This window comes from Phycomyces blakesleeanus (genome assembly GCF_001638985.1).
Source record: "Phycomyces blakesleeanus NRRL 1555(-) unplaced genomic scaffold PHYBLscaffold_1, whole genome shotgun sequence".
Lineage (NCBI taxonomy): Eukaryota > Fungi > Mucoromycota > Mucoromycetes > Mucorales > Phycomycetaceae > Phycomyces > Phycomyces blakesleeanus.
Genome location: NW_017265134.1, coordinates 1,144,038 through 1,160,060, shown reverse-complemented (window position 1 = coordinate 1,160,060; position 16,023 = coordinate 1,144,038). Strand labels below are relative to the sequence as shown.

Genomic DNA, 16,023 nt, shown 5'->3' with positions numbered 1-16,023 from the left:
TTTCTTCTTCTATCTATGGATATTAACGACCCAATAACGGGGCTTCTAGCTTAAGTGACGACATAATTAGTGTATTAATTGTAAGCAAGTGGGTATATATATATATATATGTGTGTGTGTAATGATCTCAAGCTTAGGGTAAATTGTTAAACAATGCAAAATCGTAAATGACTCAATTCAATAGTCCGACCCCGGGACTAGCCTTCCATCCTTCAGATCACTTCCACGGGTATTATATATTAAAATAAATAGATCTGTAGTCAAAATAGCTTATCATTTTTTTCTGCATATTATATAAAAACAGATCAAGTATTTTCTGTTCAATTAACTCTTGTACTCAAACTCCCCTGCCTTTATTCACAATGATCAAGACCAGTCTCTCGAAAGCTCTCCTAGCCTCAGGTGCCAGAGCAACCTCTCATAATCTCGTAGCAAGCATACCCTCCTCTGCGGTTAGGGCATTCTCTTGCTCATCTCAAAAGGCTTTCTTGAACACCAAAGACCAGAAAAAGACTTTTACTATCTCAGAAATGCCTGAGGAATTGATGCGAGAAGTCAAGGGTACTCATCCTGCACCAATGCGTGAAGAATTCACTCGCCATGAAAAATTATCCTCCAAAGAACTTTCAGCAATTGACGTTGAAGTCGGAAAGCACTACAAGCCCAATGACTTTGGAGACAGGGTAGCCCAGCGTTTTATCAAGATGCTCCGTACTTTACCCGATACATACTTTGGAAGAGATCATTACATGAGAGCAGTGATGTTGGAAACCATTGCAGCAGGTAATACAAACCTGAAAATAGAGCTTATTATTAAGGTATTAATATGTAATATATTATAGTCCCTGGTATGGTCGGTGGTATGCTCCGTCATATGAAATCTTTGAGAAACATGTCTGAAGATCACGGGTGGATCATTCATTTACTCCACGAGGCTGAGAATGAGCGTATGCATTTGATGACATGGATGAAGTGTCTCCAACCTAGTCTAGCCAACCGTCTCCTTGTTCTTGGTGCCCAGGGTGTGTTCTTCAATGCCTACTTCTGGCTTTACGTATTTTCACCAAGAATCGCCCATCGTATGTGTGGCTATCTTGAAGAAGAAGCCGTAATCTCTTACACCCACTTCTTGGATGACCTTGACGCCGGCTTGATCTCCAATGGCCCCGCCCCTCCTATCGCTATTGGTAAGAAGATAATCCCCGATAACATTCAAACATGAGCTTGCTTTATTTATTTTTATTAACCAATATAATTCTTTAGATTATTACAACCTCCAGCCTGGAGCTTCCGTTCGTGACACTGTCTTGGCCATTCGTGCAGACGAGGCACTTCATCGAGACGCAAACCACCACTTTGCGGATCGTATTGCAGCACATCGTGAGAACCTCTTAGCTGATGTACAAGCTAAGGCCTATAGCGAAGAACAATCCAGGAGAGTAGCGAAATCTCCACATTACACTCAAACATCTCTTCACTGATAAAAATCAGTTCGTTTCATATTAGATCTTATTATTGTATATTCTCTACAAATCGTATTTATGTCTTTTCTCTCTCTATTATATATTACTTGTACATTCCTATTTATGGACATACGTTTGCATATTTGCACATCTAAACACACTTGTACAAATCTTTACATGTGTAAATAGTCGACATAGAATAAATATACTCGATTGGATCATCGAATTTGTAAATGTGAAAATGACTGATGTCCCAATTCAACGACACCTTTCGAAAAACTTGTTAGGATTTCCTGGTCCTTCACATCTTAAAATTCATTGCTTATCGTAGCTCTTGAATGCCACAAATAAAATATTTAAAGAGTTTCAAGCCATATTCGCTTCTAATACCCTTAAATAAGTACTATGAACTATCTCAGATAATATCTATGTCTCATGAGATAAACCAATCTGTCAATATATTACTAAAATACTTTTCAAGGTCTTTCAATTGAGAAAATAGGCCATCCTGGGGTCCCGTATAGCCGTATTTATACAATCGGATTATCATTTACGAGTAGCTCTGAAACGTATATTTACTAACAGGAAAATTATGAAGCATGTTTGAATAAAATAAAATAGGAAATAAGACAGATACTGTATTCGGAATATCAGCTTCCCTACAACCCGGTATCATCCTGGTCCCGATTATCAAGCATGCTTTTATTTTTAGAGTTATTTCTGAAACCACAGAATTTAAGCAAATAAACTGTTTATCATGTCAATCATGGTGGGACCGAGAAATTTTGGAAAAGCTTGTGGTTGTGAAAGTGAGCAGACGCTATATAAGAAATGTTTGTATTCTTTTAAGTATCATATTTGGCATGTAGTCTCAGTTATGTTACTCAAAAGAGTGGGATAAAGACCAACAAATACACTTAATATCCTTGATAGAGAATACTAATGCTTTCTAGGTAGCAAATGTAGTATAGGCGAGAGATATTAAAAAGAAAATCTGGTAGTCGGCATAGTATTTATCATATCATGTATTCCCAAAACTTTCGATTATTGCCTGCCTGCTTGCGTTCTCAAGAAAAGAAGTTTAATCCAAGTTCAATTATCTTATAAATATTAAACAAGATTCTTTCTAGTTCTAAATATTTTTGCCTTTATTCTTCCCTTAGTGAAAATCTACAACATTTCACTTCTTGCTAACTTCACAGATAAGTAGCCTACTTTGAACAGCTGAAAAAATATTAGACTATTATTTTATTTGAGAAATCTCTATATGAATTGTGTTATCTTGCAAGGTGGTTTGTTATAATATCCTAGCTTTATACTTGTACTATCTAATATTATATCCCCGGTATTACCCCAATTGATTTTCTTATTTTCGACCCTTTTGTTTTACTGGGAATCGAAGATGTGTGTAGATGTTTCGGTGGGCGTATTTAAAGAAAAAGAAATTAAGCAAAGAGGATAATTATAAGAACGCTTTGACTGCAAATAAAGAATTATATGAGTAATATTCACAAACAGACACACATCCACACAAAGAGGTGATTAGATATAGAATGTAATTCCCTATTATGGAAGTTGATATTCTAGGATCGTCGTCGGAATAAGTATAAACAATGCCAAGTATGTCAAAGGCCTACGTACGAACTGTGTAGGTAAACAAATGAGACTAACTTGAGAGGGACAAGACCAATCATGAAAGACGGCAAGAAATTACAAAGAGCTCGTTGAGAAAAGATCTCGTATGTAAGCCGATAATTCTTATTTTTGTGTATGTATAGAATATATATATATAAAAAGAATGACGGGAAACAATTCTTCTTTCTTTCATAGTACTACGTTACCAACCAAGAAGACCAACTCTGGGATTAATATTTTTTTTCTCAAAGTTAAATACATATATACATATATACATAGACACACTTTCACTCTCACTTAACCACTCACTCATTCAGAGAAACGATAAACTGCAGCAACGACAGCAATAGCACAAAAATAATAATAGCAAAAAATAGCAAACGACCATGGACCCATCTCCTATACATCATGGTCCCGATGCATTCTCCAAGACATTGGATGCAACTCCACGACAACGCAGTTTAGCAAATTCTTCTCCGACTACTAATTCTAAAGATGGATCTGTCAATCGACTCTCGCGTGCATTTCAAACCAATATTCATCCATCTACCAACACATTACAAACACTCGTCAAACCAGGCCTTCCACCAAAACCTCCGTCTTTACGGCTTACAAACGATCGTCCTCATTCGTCTAATTCCAGCCAAGGAGGCATTCAGGTCACTAGCAATTATCCCCCTACACCAACCCCAACAACTGATTCAACCAAGAATGAGAAAGATGAGGAGGAACAAGCACCACTCGCATTTAAAGATATTCGTGCTAGATTTCAACAAAAACAGCCAACAGTACCAGAGGTAAGGCAGAAAACTTTAAATAAATATATGTGTATATATATGTGTATATATATATGTGTGTGTATAAAAACCATAGACCATACAAGTGCAATATATATATATATATATATAAGCGTAATGTGGGGGGGGGGGGGAGGATATGATATATTAAACTAAAATAAAAGAAAAGATTCATAAAAAGGTTCAACTTGTACCGACGATTTCAAATGTCTCGGCACCACCAAAAGTCCTTCCAAAACCTCGCCTATCCGTAACTCGCCCAACAGAAGAGGTACCTAGTCCACGATCAAGCCATCTACCACAAAAGGGATCATTTACGCTAGAACTCGCCCAATGTCTTGAGCAGCCTACCCCACGTCCAGTAGTCCCTACCTCTCCCCACTCTTCGAACCCCAAGCCACGTGTAATCTCCAGACCCCCCGACCTCCCTCTTGGACGCAACAAAGTCCTTCCTAGACGCACTTCCAATCCAGCAATCAAATCAAACATTATTCATGCAACGCCAATATCTCTTGTGGCCCGTTCGCTAACAGGGAATAGCGCTACTTCTACATCTACAACCTCTTCTACCCCAGGATCACCTTCTAGAAGAGCTTGGAATCATGGAGTATCTATTGCTAGTTGGTTTGCCAATAGTACCCACAATGAAGACACTTCACTCAAAGACTCTATATCAATAATCAGAGAAACGCCAATCAACTCCCATTCTACTCCCCCTCCTTCTTCGGGAGGCTCCTTTGCGGGCTCTTTACCGATATCACCCCAGCTTTCTGGAAAAGATGATGGAATGTCCAAAGCCCTCAAGAGGTCCAAGGTTGTCCATGAACTTATCCAGACTGAACGCATCTATCAAGCAGACATGCAACTTCTCAAACAGACATTCTATGATCAAGCGCAGCCACCATTATTTGATAAAAATGATGTCAAGATCCTGTTTTCAAATCTTTTGGCAATTCTTACATTCGAATCAAATTTTGTGACAAAATTGGAAGAAGCCTGTCGTCCCGAGAATGACCTACCTACAGAGTCAAATGATGGTGGGCTTAACACATCTTCAAATACTCCCACAATCGGTGCAGTGTTTAATGATATGGTAATAAATAAACTTAGAATGGTGTATCTAATTCAATTATTTTACTGATGTACCCTACCTAAATAAAAATTAATAGATGACAAGCATAGACGATATATATTGTGATTATTGCAAACGGCATGAAGATGCAGTAATCAAATTACAAGAACTTGAAACAAAGCCCGAAATTCAAGCCTTTTTTGCTGCAAGTAGTTTAAATTTTTATAAAAAAAAAAGAGAGAAAGAGAAAGAATGCTTTTACTATTATTCTTATTAAGTATTCGACTAATGTAATATTTGTTCATATACTCTTAGAGATGCAGAGAACAACTCGAAGGGAAAACTATGAGTTGGGATCTTGGTAGTCTGTTAATCAAACCTGTTCAACGCGTACTTAAATACCCACTATTATTAAAGGTAATCTTAACACAAAAATATATTCCTTTGTCTTGTAAAATGACAATAATGTTGGGTTATACTTTGATTATCATTATTGTTATAGGAACTGATGATATTAACACCTCAAAATGATCCTGAATACGAGGATTTGGCTATTGCTACAAAAGGAATACAAGAAGTAGCTGATCATATTAATGAGATCAAGCGACGAAAGGACATTGTGGAAAAAATCGTCGGAGATAAAAAGAAGACAGATATCAGTGTAAGTACTTGGTGATAAAGTTTTTTCTTCTCTCTTTTGATTTTTTTTTTGAGAATTATACTTTTAAATACTGAGTAACGAATACTTATAGGTTGTGTAAGTAAAGAAAAAATGTGTGAAAGAGAAATCTCCAAAAAAAAATGAAAATTGGCGTTGATCATGATCTGTAGACATGGCTTCAACAAAAAAATTACACGAAATGCGCAGAAACTCAAGCAGGTGGCCGGTTTCTCTGCTGAGCCTACACAGGACGCCTTTTTTGACAGCCTTCACATGAAGTTTGAGCATCAACAAGAGGTCACTCGTCAATTAGCAAGAGATGTTCAGAGTTGGGTTCGTCAAGTCAAGGACCACTTTGATCATCTCCAGATTTTCTCAGCTAGCATGGAAAACCTGTACATATCCTGGGGCGGTGTTCGTGTTCGGAGTGTAGAGTGTATCAAACGCTTCCACAGCCTTGTCTCGAATTTCTCTATGGTTATGTCCCGAGATTTGGTAAGCCATTTAAAAATGAAAAAGGAAAAAAAAATTGACAGCACAATATTGGTATATATCATATTATAGGATGTAATGGTGCGTGGGCATGTATATGTTGTAGTTGATGATTTTCTCAAAACATTCGAAAACCCTGCTCAAGTGATCAACAAACGAGCTCAGAAACTATTAGATTATGATCGAGCACGAGATATAAAGTCGAGAGGGGACACTGTCGACAAAACTCTTCAAGAATCAGCTGACGCATATGTATCAATTAACGCCCAGCTTGTGGAAGAGCTGCCGGAATTCTTTCGCTTGACGATGATTTATTTTGATATATTGGTCGGGAACCTGGCAATGGTTCAGACAGAATTTAACAAACGGCTCAGTCGGGAGTGGGCTAAACTGGTAGAAGGAGGGAATATAGGCACCAGCGATAGTATTCTTAGACAGTACGCGATATCTATGGAAGAAACTTTGGTGTTGCTGAACAATATTTCACCTTTGAACAAAGAGCAATGGGAGTCAGTTCCTGGTGCAATTCCGGGCGAATTCGAGTCCAGTATCTCGCTAAACTCACGGTCAGATTCTCACGCGACAGGGAGCTCTATAGATACACCGATTAGTGAACGATCCACAGATTTATACTTTGACAGAAGGACCCAGCCAAAAGAATGCAAGTGAAAAAAAATATTTGAATTTTATTTATTTATCCAAAAGAAGAAGGAAAAATATTATTATATATTTACACACCCAAATATAGAATTTTGATTGCCTATAAAAATTCAATAACACTCGACTTCTAATAGATGGCGCACGTTCTGGAAACGAACCTCTTTTCAGGTGTGTTGTGATTTCTGACTACAATGATGAGAATCATGATACCCTAGATATAAAAAAAGGAGAAATTCTCCAAGTTTGGCATGTTCCCAATGAAGAGGATGGCTGGTTGTATGTTAGTAGAGAAGATACGTTTGGTTGGGTATCTTCATTTTACTGTCAAGACCTCTAAGTAATATTATTAGTACCACTATTATCTTTACATTGTATAATTCTTTAATGTTTTTCTTTGTTTCTTGCTATCTACACTTAATTTTATTTCATTTTTGAATTTTGAATAATCAATCCAACAACAACAACAACAGCCAGAAAAAAAAATAGGCGTCTATTTATTAGGCCTTCTCGAGAATAAGTGTCATGTTGGGAGAGGGTCTAAGGGTAATCAATTGCTCTTTCTTGGGCTCAAATCCAGGCTTCTCACTAAACTTAAAGTCCATAATTAAGATTGCCAAGAGAATCTTCATCTCAACCAATGCAAACTTGTAGCCAATGCATTGTCTTCCACCTGCCAAGAATGGCATATACTCGTAAGGGCTGACCTTACTGGCTAACTCTTCGTCCCACCTTGAGGGTCTGAATGTCTCAGCATCGTCTCCCCAGATTTGCTTAGAATGGTGATTGGCGATAATGCTGATAAATACGTCAGTTCCCTTTGGAAGAATATAGTCGCCTAGGATAACTTCCTTTCGAGTGACGCGGTTAGTGACAGGAACAGGTGGAATAACGCGCAGGGTTTCCTTGCAGACATTGTTGAGTAACTTGAGACTATTGATATCATCGTAGCTAGGTACGCTTGCTTCGTTCTTAATTGCCATTTCTCTACTATCCTTCGAACTGTCAAACATATGATGGTCGGTGTCAAGGTTTCTAAAGAGAGGTCGGATTTCCTCTCGAAGCTCATCTTGGATTCCCGGGTTTTTGGCAAGTAACCACAAACACCAACTCAAAGCCACACTTGTTGTTTCATGCCCGGCAGCCAAGAAGGTCAGACACTGATCCTGTAGTTCGGATACAGTCATGCCCAGCCCATCTTCGTCAATTTCTTTCACCATCAAGGACAATATATCTTTGGAATTCTTAGAATCATTTTCCTCGGTACGCTTCTTGCCTCGCTCCACCAAATATCTGCTTTCAGTTCCCAGGGTTCTAAGATCATGATTAACCTTACGGTTTCGTTGTGTAGGCAGTTTGTTGAGAATAGGGAAAAAGAAGGAAAGGAAGCGCATGATACTCTTTTCAGGCGAAAATATAAGCATGTAAGCTTCACCAAGTTTGTTCCTTTCAGGTGTGTCGGCCAACTTGACAGCTTCGAATTCTTCTCCAAAGCCTGCGATAGCAATCACATCTAGGGTTGCAAGACTGAGTTCGTGGGAGACATTGGCTTCAAGCGCGTCGGTTTCTTTAAGAGCCTTTTGCCATTTCTTGTATAGATGAACACCAGGAATAGCCATCATAGGAACCATGTAACGTATGGTATTAACGCTGAAGGCTGGATTGAGCATCTTGCGTTGCTTTCTATGCTCTTGCCCCTTTTTGAAAAACAATAAAAATAATTCTATATTAGTCTTGTGTATTTGTTTTACACCAAACTTTTCTTCTTCTTCTCTTTATTTTACCTCGGCTACTAAAAGACCATTTCCGATGAATTTTCGAAGAAAATCACTTGTTTGTGGTGCTTTGATGTAGTCATATTCGTTTGTTGTCAAAATTGATTTGAGGAGTTTGGCATCTGTCACCAATACTCTAGGACTATTCCAAGGGCCATGATAACTAATAATTCCACCATATTTATCTTTCCATATCTTGTGAGGGGCTCCCGACTATATACATATATGTAATTGAGTATTTATTGGAAGCATATTGAAACAGCTATAGGTTCTTGCTTTAATAAGCATCATTCTTACCTCTAGCTTAATAATCTCGATAGCATTTCCAGTAAATGGAAACCAGCTTACGGGTGGCCCGGGTATCTTATTAACTGGGTTGAGGTATAATCGGTAGATAAAGTATTTGGATATAATGTAGCCAAAGTAACTCGCCAATCCAACACCAGTGAGTACTCTCTGGACGGAAGCATTTATACCAAGTGGACTAAGGACTTTCTGATTGATATATTTTTCTGCCAGACCGAGTAGCACATTCCAGTGTTGATGGGTTGCTTGGAGGGTGTCCTGGAGTCTAATTGCTTTGAACGCCTCGATCGATTGCTGCATGGGTTATGTAATGTAAGTAAAGAGAAGTAGAGAAGAAAGCAAGAAGAATAGAGGATAATAGATTAGCTTTTTCTGTCCTTCTATTTATATTTATTTTTATATTTATTTTTATATTTTAAATGTTTGGGCTGTGTGTGACACCGTAAAGTTAATCTTCTTATTGTTTCCACAGCTCAGCATACGTAATGCTACGTTTTTGGATAAAATAATTAATTATTGGATGTGAAATGTAACCCCAGACAACAAAATGTCACTTTTTTTATTAGAAGTATAAAAGAAATATCCGTAGTACATTAAGGAATATTATCTTAAATAAGATTTGACTCGACCAAATTTATCTCTCAATTTTATACGTCAGTTGGCTCAGCACTTCTATTATACAATTGGCTTAATATATCATAGAGAATAGAGTCTACAATTGAAAAATGCAAAGGAATAAGGGGACAAATCCAGGAGGAAGAAGACGAAAACGAAGACGAAGAGGGGGGTATAAAACAAGCAAAAAAATCTATAGGAAATGTCATTAAATCCTTGTAATATATATATATATATATATAATGCCTCTGGATAAACTTCAGGTTGATTATACCATGCACATTATGTAAACTTTCAAGTGCCTTTAATTATTCTTCTTATCTTTTAAGATTCCACACACACATACACACCATTTGATGAGGCATTATTGTTCCACCTCTAAACCTTTGGTATTAATCCTTTGATTTTCCAATTCTTTCCACATACATTTAAATAATTATACTTTCTCGGGCTCCTCTTTCTCTTTAATCAGTTCCTAGCATAGTGCGTTAGGACGTCCCTCTGACCTATACATATTTTCAACCTCTTGTAAGTGTCGTTAATGAAATAACCATGCTGAAGATAACACTTTATATATATATATTTTCTGGATCATTATAGGCATCTATTTAGCCTCAAAATGATCTTATCCTATCATTGTAATACTCCTAACAACAATTTACTCTCCTTAACTCCCATTATAAAATTCGGATTTATCCAAAAAAAAAAACGTTACCTACAAATCCAGCTTCTTTAAAGCCACCAAATACATCTGCATAATAAGATCACAAAGGCATAGAAAATATTTTGGTCTTTAATATAGCTATGCAAAAATATTAGTTAGATAATTAGGTTATTAACTTGTAATTGTTTAAAAGACATACTCAGCTACCCAACTTTTCAAATGGTTATAATCATATACAGTGAGGGGCAAAAAGAATCGCCTTTTTTTTAAGATCCCGATTGTTCTCCAAAATATATCTATTTTTCATGCTTAAAGAAAAGAAGCAAATACAGCACTTACAGCTCCCAAACTACTTCAAATTAAAGTTGAAAGCACTTGTTCTTATTATTTTATAGAAGAGTCTTTATTTTAGTACTTGGTATTATGACCATTTGCATCTATTACAGCTTGACATCTTCTGTTCATGCTCCGGACCAAACTCTGCAAATACTTCTGGGGGATTAACTTCCATTCCCTTATTACGGCATGTCTCAAATGGTAAATGCTATACAGGTTGTATCTGTTCATACGCACTCTACGCTTGAGATATGCCCAGAGATGCTCGATTGGATTCAAGTCTGGACTTTGAGGTGGCCAGCTGCCCAAAAGTTTCACCTTGTTTTTTTTCTTCCATTCTTTTGTCAGCGCACTCACATGGCAGCTAGCGTTATCCTCTTGCAGTTGAAATCTTCTCCAGCTATCTTTCTCTTTGAATGCCTTTAAAGAAGGGAAGTAGGCTCTTTCCAAGGTTGCAACATACTTCTTGGAATCGATATTTCCAGGCACAACGTCTAAAACTCCGACAGTCTTTCCATAGAAGCACCCCCAGACCATAATGGAGCCACCTCCAAACTTCACAGTTGGCGAGACAAAGTTGGGCTTAAAGCCCTTGCCGTTTGGCCTGAGAACGCACCGGCGCCCATCACTTCCGTGGAGCTTGATCTTTGACTCATCAGACTAGATGACGGAATTCCAATCTGTCGTTTTCCAGTGCAGATGTTCCTTAGCCCATTGCAATCGCTTTTTACGATTGATTTCCGAAATCTTTGGTTTCGGAATCATCTTTCGAGAGTATATTCCAGCCTTGCGAAGAAACTTTCTCAAAGTCTTTACAGAAACTGGTGTGGGCAAGGTTCTAGCAATGGTACTCATTAGCTGTGTTGGATCACGGCTAATCTGAAGCATAATTCCTCTTTGTCTCTCTCATTCAACTTTAAAGGTCTACCAGGTCGTGGTGCAGCCATATGCGAGCCAGTTTTTTTGTAGCTCTGAAGAACACGCTTCACCACGTCTTTGCTTACGCCTACTTTTTTGGCAATGTCAACCTGACTAGTGCCATTCTTAACACTCTCATGGACAATGATTGCACGAGTTGTATTATCCGTGTTTTTATGTCCATTGGTGGAAATCTTAGTAATCTTTTTTGTGCATTCGGTTTGATTGTTCATTTCATAAAATGTTAATTTAAGAGAAAAAGAGAAAAACTATTACGTTTGCTGATTTCGGCATTTTAAAAAAAAGGCGATTCTTTTTGCCCCTCACTGTATATATATCAAGGCTATATATATATTTTTTGCATGTATCATAATTGAGATCCCAAAGAAAGAAAGAAAGAAAAAACCTTCTTTAAAACTAATTACTGCATGTTAAATATGAACCCAATACTTCAATTATATAGTAGGCTAATATCCCTAGATATCAAGCTTACAAAATCATTCTTTAATAAACAATTGATTTGTTACAAGCTCTCAAAACAGGAATATTTAGTTTTTCTACCTGTTACTATCTAAATTATATCAGGAGACTTTAGTAGATATACAGCCAAAAGGTCATATAGTAAACTAAATCCAAAGGGTGCCTTGAACAACAACAGAACATCTAATTGGACTTTATTTTGGACTAATTGTATCAATTGAGTGGCTATACCTGCGCTTTTATGTATGTTGAAAAATCAACGTATTTTTTTTTGGGAGGCATTATAATTGTTTTTCTTTGTGACTTTTGAGAACAGAAACGATATTGGATAACCATCAGAATATACAACGTTTCTAATATTAATCGTTTGATTTTGAAATACTATTAAAAGTCATTGGTAACGATTTATTTGAATGTTTTTCTGCCATTAGAAAGGCTTTTTCTGGTTCTAAAGCTAACTTTGGAGAAATCGAAAAGCTTGTAATAAAAACTAAACAACATTTCCTCGTTCTTGAAGCCTTTAGGATAATCTTCAATTCCATATTCTTTTGCTAGTTTCCAAAATGCTTGAGCGTCAATTTGAACCGATTTCCTTTGAAACGAATGAATAGGCGGAAGAGAAAAAAGGCGCTATCCACGTTTATCGGTATACTTGACAGAACAAAAAATACCATCTCTTATCCTTGCCTTTACGGTGTTGACAAAGTTCGAAATTGTCGACTTATACGATTGAATCTTTTGGAGCTTCTTCCCGAATATTAGAGGTTGATTGCTGTCAATATATATAAGGATTTGTTATTGTAAAGAACTAAACTTCTTTCTGTTCAACGACGCGGCAAAAGAAAGCTCTTTGAGTTTGCGATACACGTATGCTTTATAAGTGACCGTTTCCGGTACTTCTTCAGTGATAAGAGCTTTTTTCTCAGCTTCTGTTTGAAGAAAGTGAAGCCATTTGAAATTTATATGAGGCTGGACATACAAGGTATTGGATTCAGAATCTATTGGCTGATAACGCGACCACGACGTATTGATGTTGCTGGTAATTTCCTTGCGGCCATCTGTTTCTTCAATAGACGACGGTGTCATGACAAGTTCTGACGTTCTCCAACAGCTTCCACAAATACATACAAGTGTCATTTTATATCGTTTATTATATAGCTTTACATTATTTTCTAACAGTGTATATACCTTTAACAATTCAAACAATAAACTATATTCAATTATTTGTGTTTCTACCTAACTCTTTCTGTCCGCTCTGACTTTGGTCTTTTTGTCTTGTCTTGTCTTGTGAAAGCACCTAGTACCCTTGCCAGTTATTCTTCCTTGTTCTGTCCTGTTCTGTCTTGTTCTGTCTTGTCCAGGTCTTACAGGCGACCATGCCGATATTTTCTTTAGTTTTTGGCCGTAAATATAATAGAAAATAACTTTCTTTTAGCTCACCATTAACCAACTACAATAGAGTTCAGATGACTTGCAGGAGAGGTTTTCCAGAAAATAAAGTATGCTTCTTTTCTCTTATGATTTTTGCAAACACGATTACAAACCAAGACTTCATATTTCCTAGAAGTAATGGAAAAAGTAGACAAATATCCTATTGACTTCAATGATTTAAGGATATATCCGTCTATCTCGCACGTCTCTTTAAATTCATCGAAATATTGTTGGATATAACTGGAAGCCGTTTTCGCATTCCTGGACAAAACTACAAACATAGCATTTGTAAAAATTGTGGTCAATGATCAGTATATCTTCATCACCACAATCAAGTTTTAAAAAAAAATTGGCAAATAGGGAACTCACATGTATGACCTTGGTAGCATATCCAACTAGCCTTGCATCTCTACATATCTTTTTCAGAGGACTCTTGATTGTAAAGGTTTTTTATCTTTTTATCAGCATTATGCGAGACCTCGTTTTTTATATTTCTTTCAGGGTATAGTTTTCTGCTTGCTCTTGAATGAGTACTTTGGTTACAAGATTGGCATAGTTTTAGTTTATTGGGATTTGTTTGTAGCCTGAGCTCTTCCAAGACATGTTGTTTATTTATTTGTCTTTGTACTTTCATAGGTGTGTCAGAGGAGGTACTGAAAATGTTATATGATTAGGTGAACTGGAACCGGTACGAGTCGAAGCAATATGAGTAGAATGATTAGGTGCTGCTAAAGTAGCCACTTCTTGGTCATCTAGATTTGTATCTAGAACTAAAAAAAAAAGTAAAGAATGCACTCTTTTGCAATGTATACGTTGGATACTTTCTCTTTAAAACCTTATTTTCTTTTGCTGAATTCTCAGATGTCATTTTCAAGTTTGCATTTCATGTCTTTGTCACATGCTTTGAAAAGAAATGTTGAGGGACAACATTTCGCGCTCTGATTAATTATGATTATGTTCTACCTTTAATTAAAATGTCGAACTACTAATAAAAATTAAGTAGCAGCATACACTGATACAATGCTCTCTGGATGGCAACTGAGTATTCTACAGAGATGAATAAAGCGTTCTGGGATTCAATACAGATTTAAAAGTCACTAATATAGATTACCCCACAGAAAAAAAAAAGGCGATTTTAGTGAGATTGTTGCAAGTTTTCTAGGGCTTAAAGTATGTTTTATACCCAAATTTTAATCAAGCATCAATTTCTCTCTCTTTTATATATATCCCATGTTTTACGCCACTGTGTTTTTGCAGTTAATGCACAATATCCTTTTCCCAACTTCTTCAACCCAGTACAAGAATTAAAGACAATAAAATTATTCAAATCTAATAGCTTACCATTCGGTAACAAACCCCCCTCCTGAATCCGGTTTACATCATATTTCATAACACTGCCTACAAATATCCTGAGAAATCTTATAAGCAGTTCTTAGGGTGATATTCATTTATCATTATTTTGGATTTTAAAGAAGTAGGAAGCAGACATAAAAAAGGCAACACAGAAAAGGTGTATACTCTTTGATAAAAAGAATCAATCAAGCAATATGCATGCCTTCATCAATATCATAATATTTAAAAAATAACTGTTTTTTTAAAAAATAAAAAAGGTAGAAAATAGCACATAGCAGTAGATTTATATATATCATATATCAAATTCATAGTTTAAATTGCTACTAAGTATCATATAAATTAGTACTTCTTCTTTGCTTACTTCTTCATGTTTAACTTCTATTATTTTGATAAATAAAAACCGTAAAGTTCCAATATAAAGCTGTGCATTTGTTGAACTAATTATAAGAATAGAGATACCTAAAGAAGGCATAGATTTGCCATACTAAAAAAAAATTGATTGGATTATTTGCAAAAATAATCTGAAATCTTACGAATTGTATTGTACAAATTTATTATAAAAAGAGATATAGGTAGCTGAAATAGGTAAGAACTTGTTATTTTTAAAGCAGTTGATTGGATTAGGCGTAAAGTAATCTGAAATCTCATAAATAGTATTTGCTGAAAATAATTTTAGTTTACTAAAAGCTGCCATTTTCTATAGTGGTAGCCAGTCTTCAGTTTTTGACTCAGTGCTGTCAACTAAAGTCTTACCGAAGCGGTACTTTTATTTCTCAATCCTCACTCAGGGATCTCTCAAGAAACTCTCTTACAACAAAACAAAGAAAAAGAACTGAGCTTACTTAGATGGTCAGTGACCATGTTTCTTATCCTACTCCCTGTATATGTTACAGCAACTTGTAGATTAGAGCAAAAACTACGTCTCTTCCTACGGACAGACTGCTCATGTCCGAACCGGAAAATAGTCTCACTATTGTACACCGTATTTTTCTCTTGGAAACTGATCGTAAATTATTATCATTTTATAATAAAGGTTATATACAGCTTGTTCTTTGAAGGTCAGTGTGGAATTACTTTCCGAGATTTTTCGAATTGAAAGGAAAACGTATATCAAGAGCATGACACACGGCTAGATCGACTTCCAAATTTTTTTCGATTGAAAATTTGGAGAGCTTTTGTTCTTCTTTGAGAAGCTCATTTTTCGCCCAGCCTATATCTCGTTTGATTTTGAAACAATCTTACCTCTGGCCATTTGATAAAATCCTAAGTCTTTGCCCTTTAACTGTGACTGCGTGACTATTTTTCCTTTATAATACCAAAACAAGAAACATTCATCCTCTCATAGCACTTTTCTCTCCCCTCTTTCTT

The 16,023-nt window shown here is 36.4% G+C and overlaps 5 protein-coding genes across 5 annotated transcripts; 2 read left to right on the top strand and 3 right to left on the bottom strand.

The window, feature by feature from the left end:
- Positions 1-578: 578 nt before the first annotated feature.
- On the top strand, positions 579-1,481 carry AOX (alternative oxidase; the record flags this gene model as incomplete). Its single annotated transcript, XM_018437865.1, has 3 exons — positions 579-783; positions 843-1,187; positions 1,264-1,481. The coding sequence occupies 3 exons, from the start codon at positions 579-581 to the stop codon at positions 1,479-1,481; spliced, it is 768 nt and encodes a 255-aa protein (XP_018298659.1).
- Positions 1,482-3,484: 2,003 nt separating this feature from the next.
- On the top strand, positions 3,485-6,789 carry PHYBLDRAFT_61669 (hypothetical protein; the record flags this gene model as incomplete). Its single annotated transcript, XM_018440839.1, has 9 exons — positions 3,485-3,895; positions 4,065-4,988; positions 5,065-5,176; positions 5,205-5,257; positions 5,283-5,384; positions 5,470-5,628; positions 5,720-5,724; positions 5,799-6,123; positions 6,193-6,789. The coding sequence occupies 9 exons, from the start codon at positions 3,485-3,487 to the stop codon at positions 6,787-6,789; spliced, it is 2,688 nt and encodes an 895-aa protein (XP_018298658.1).
- Positions 6,790-7,176: 387 nt separating this feature from the next.
- On the bottom strand, positions 7,177-9,158 carry PHYBLDRAFT_184378 (CYP5210 protein; the record flags this gene model as incomplete). The annotated part of the gene is made up of 3 exons (XM_018438926.1): positions 7,177-8,474; positions 8,562-8,765; positions 8,850-9,158. The coding sequence occupies 3 exons, from the start codon at positions 9,156-9,158 to the stop codon at positions 7,278-7,280; spliced, it is 1,710 nt and encodes a 569-aa protein (XP_018298657.1). The 3' UTR covers positions 7,177-7,277.
- Positions 9,159-12,276: 3,118 nt separating this feature from the next.
- On the bottom strand, positions 12,277-13,583 carry PHYBLDRAFT_161253 (hypothetical protein; the record flags this gene model as incomplete). Its single annotated transcript, XM_018434367.1, has 5 exons — positions 12,277-12,463; positions 12,524-12,643; positions 12,686-12,982; positions 13,176-13,260; positions 13,319-13,583. The coding sequence occupies 5 exons, from the start codon at positions 13,581-13,583 to the stop codon at positions 12,277-12,279; spliced, it is 954 nt and encodes a 317-aa protein (XP_018298656.1).
- Positions 13,584-13,932: 349 nt separating this feature from the next.
- PHYBLDRAFT_61665 (hypothetical protein) lies at positions 13,933-15,907 on the bottom strand (the record flags this gene model as incomplete). The annotated part of the gene is made up of 7 exons (XM_018440838.1): positions 13,933-14,072; positions 14,314-14,371; positions 15,017-15,092; positions 15,189-15,315; positions 15,498-15,655; positions 15,730-15,871; positions 15,898-15,907. The coding sequence occupies 7 exons, from the start codon at positions 15,905-15,907 to the stop codon at positions 13,933-13,935; spliced, it is 711 nt and encodes a 236-aa protein (XP_018298655.1).
- Positions 15,908-16,023: the final 116 nt, after the last annotated feature.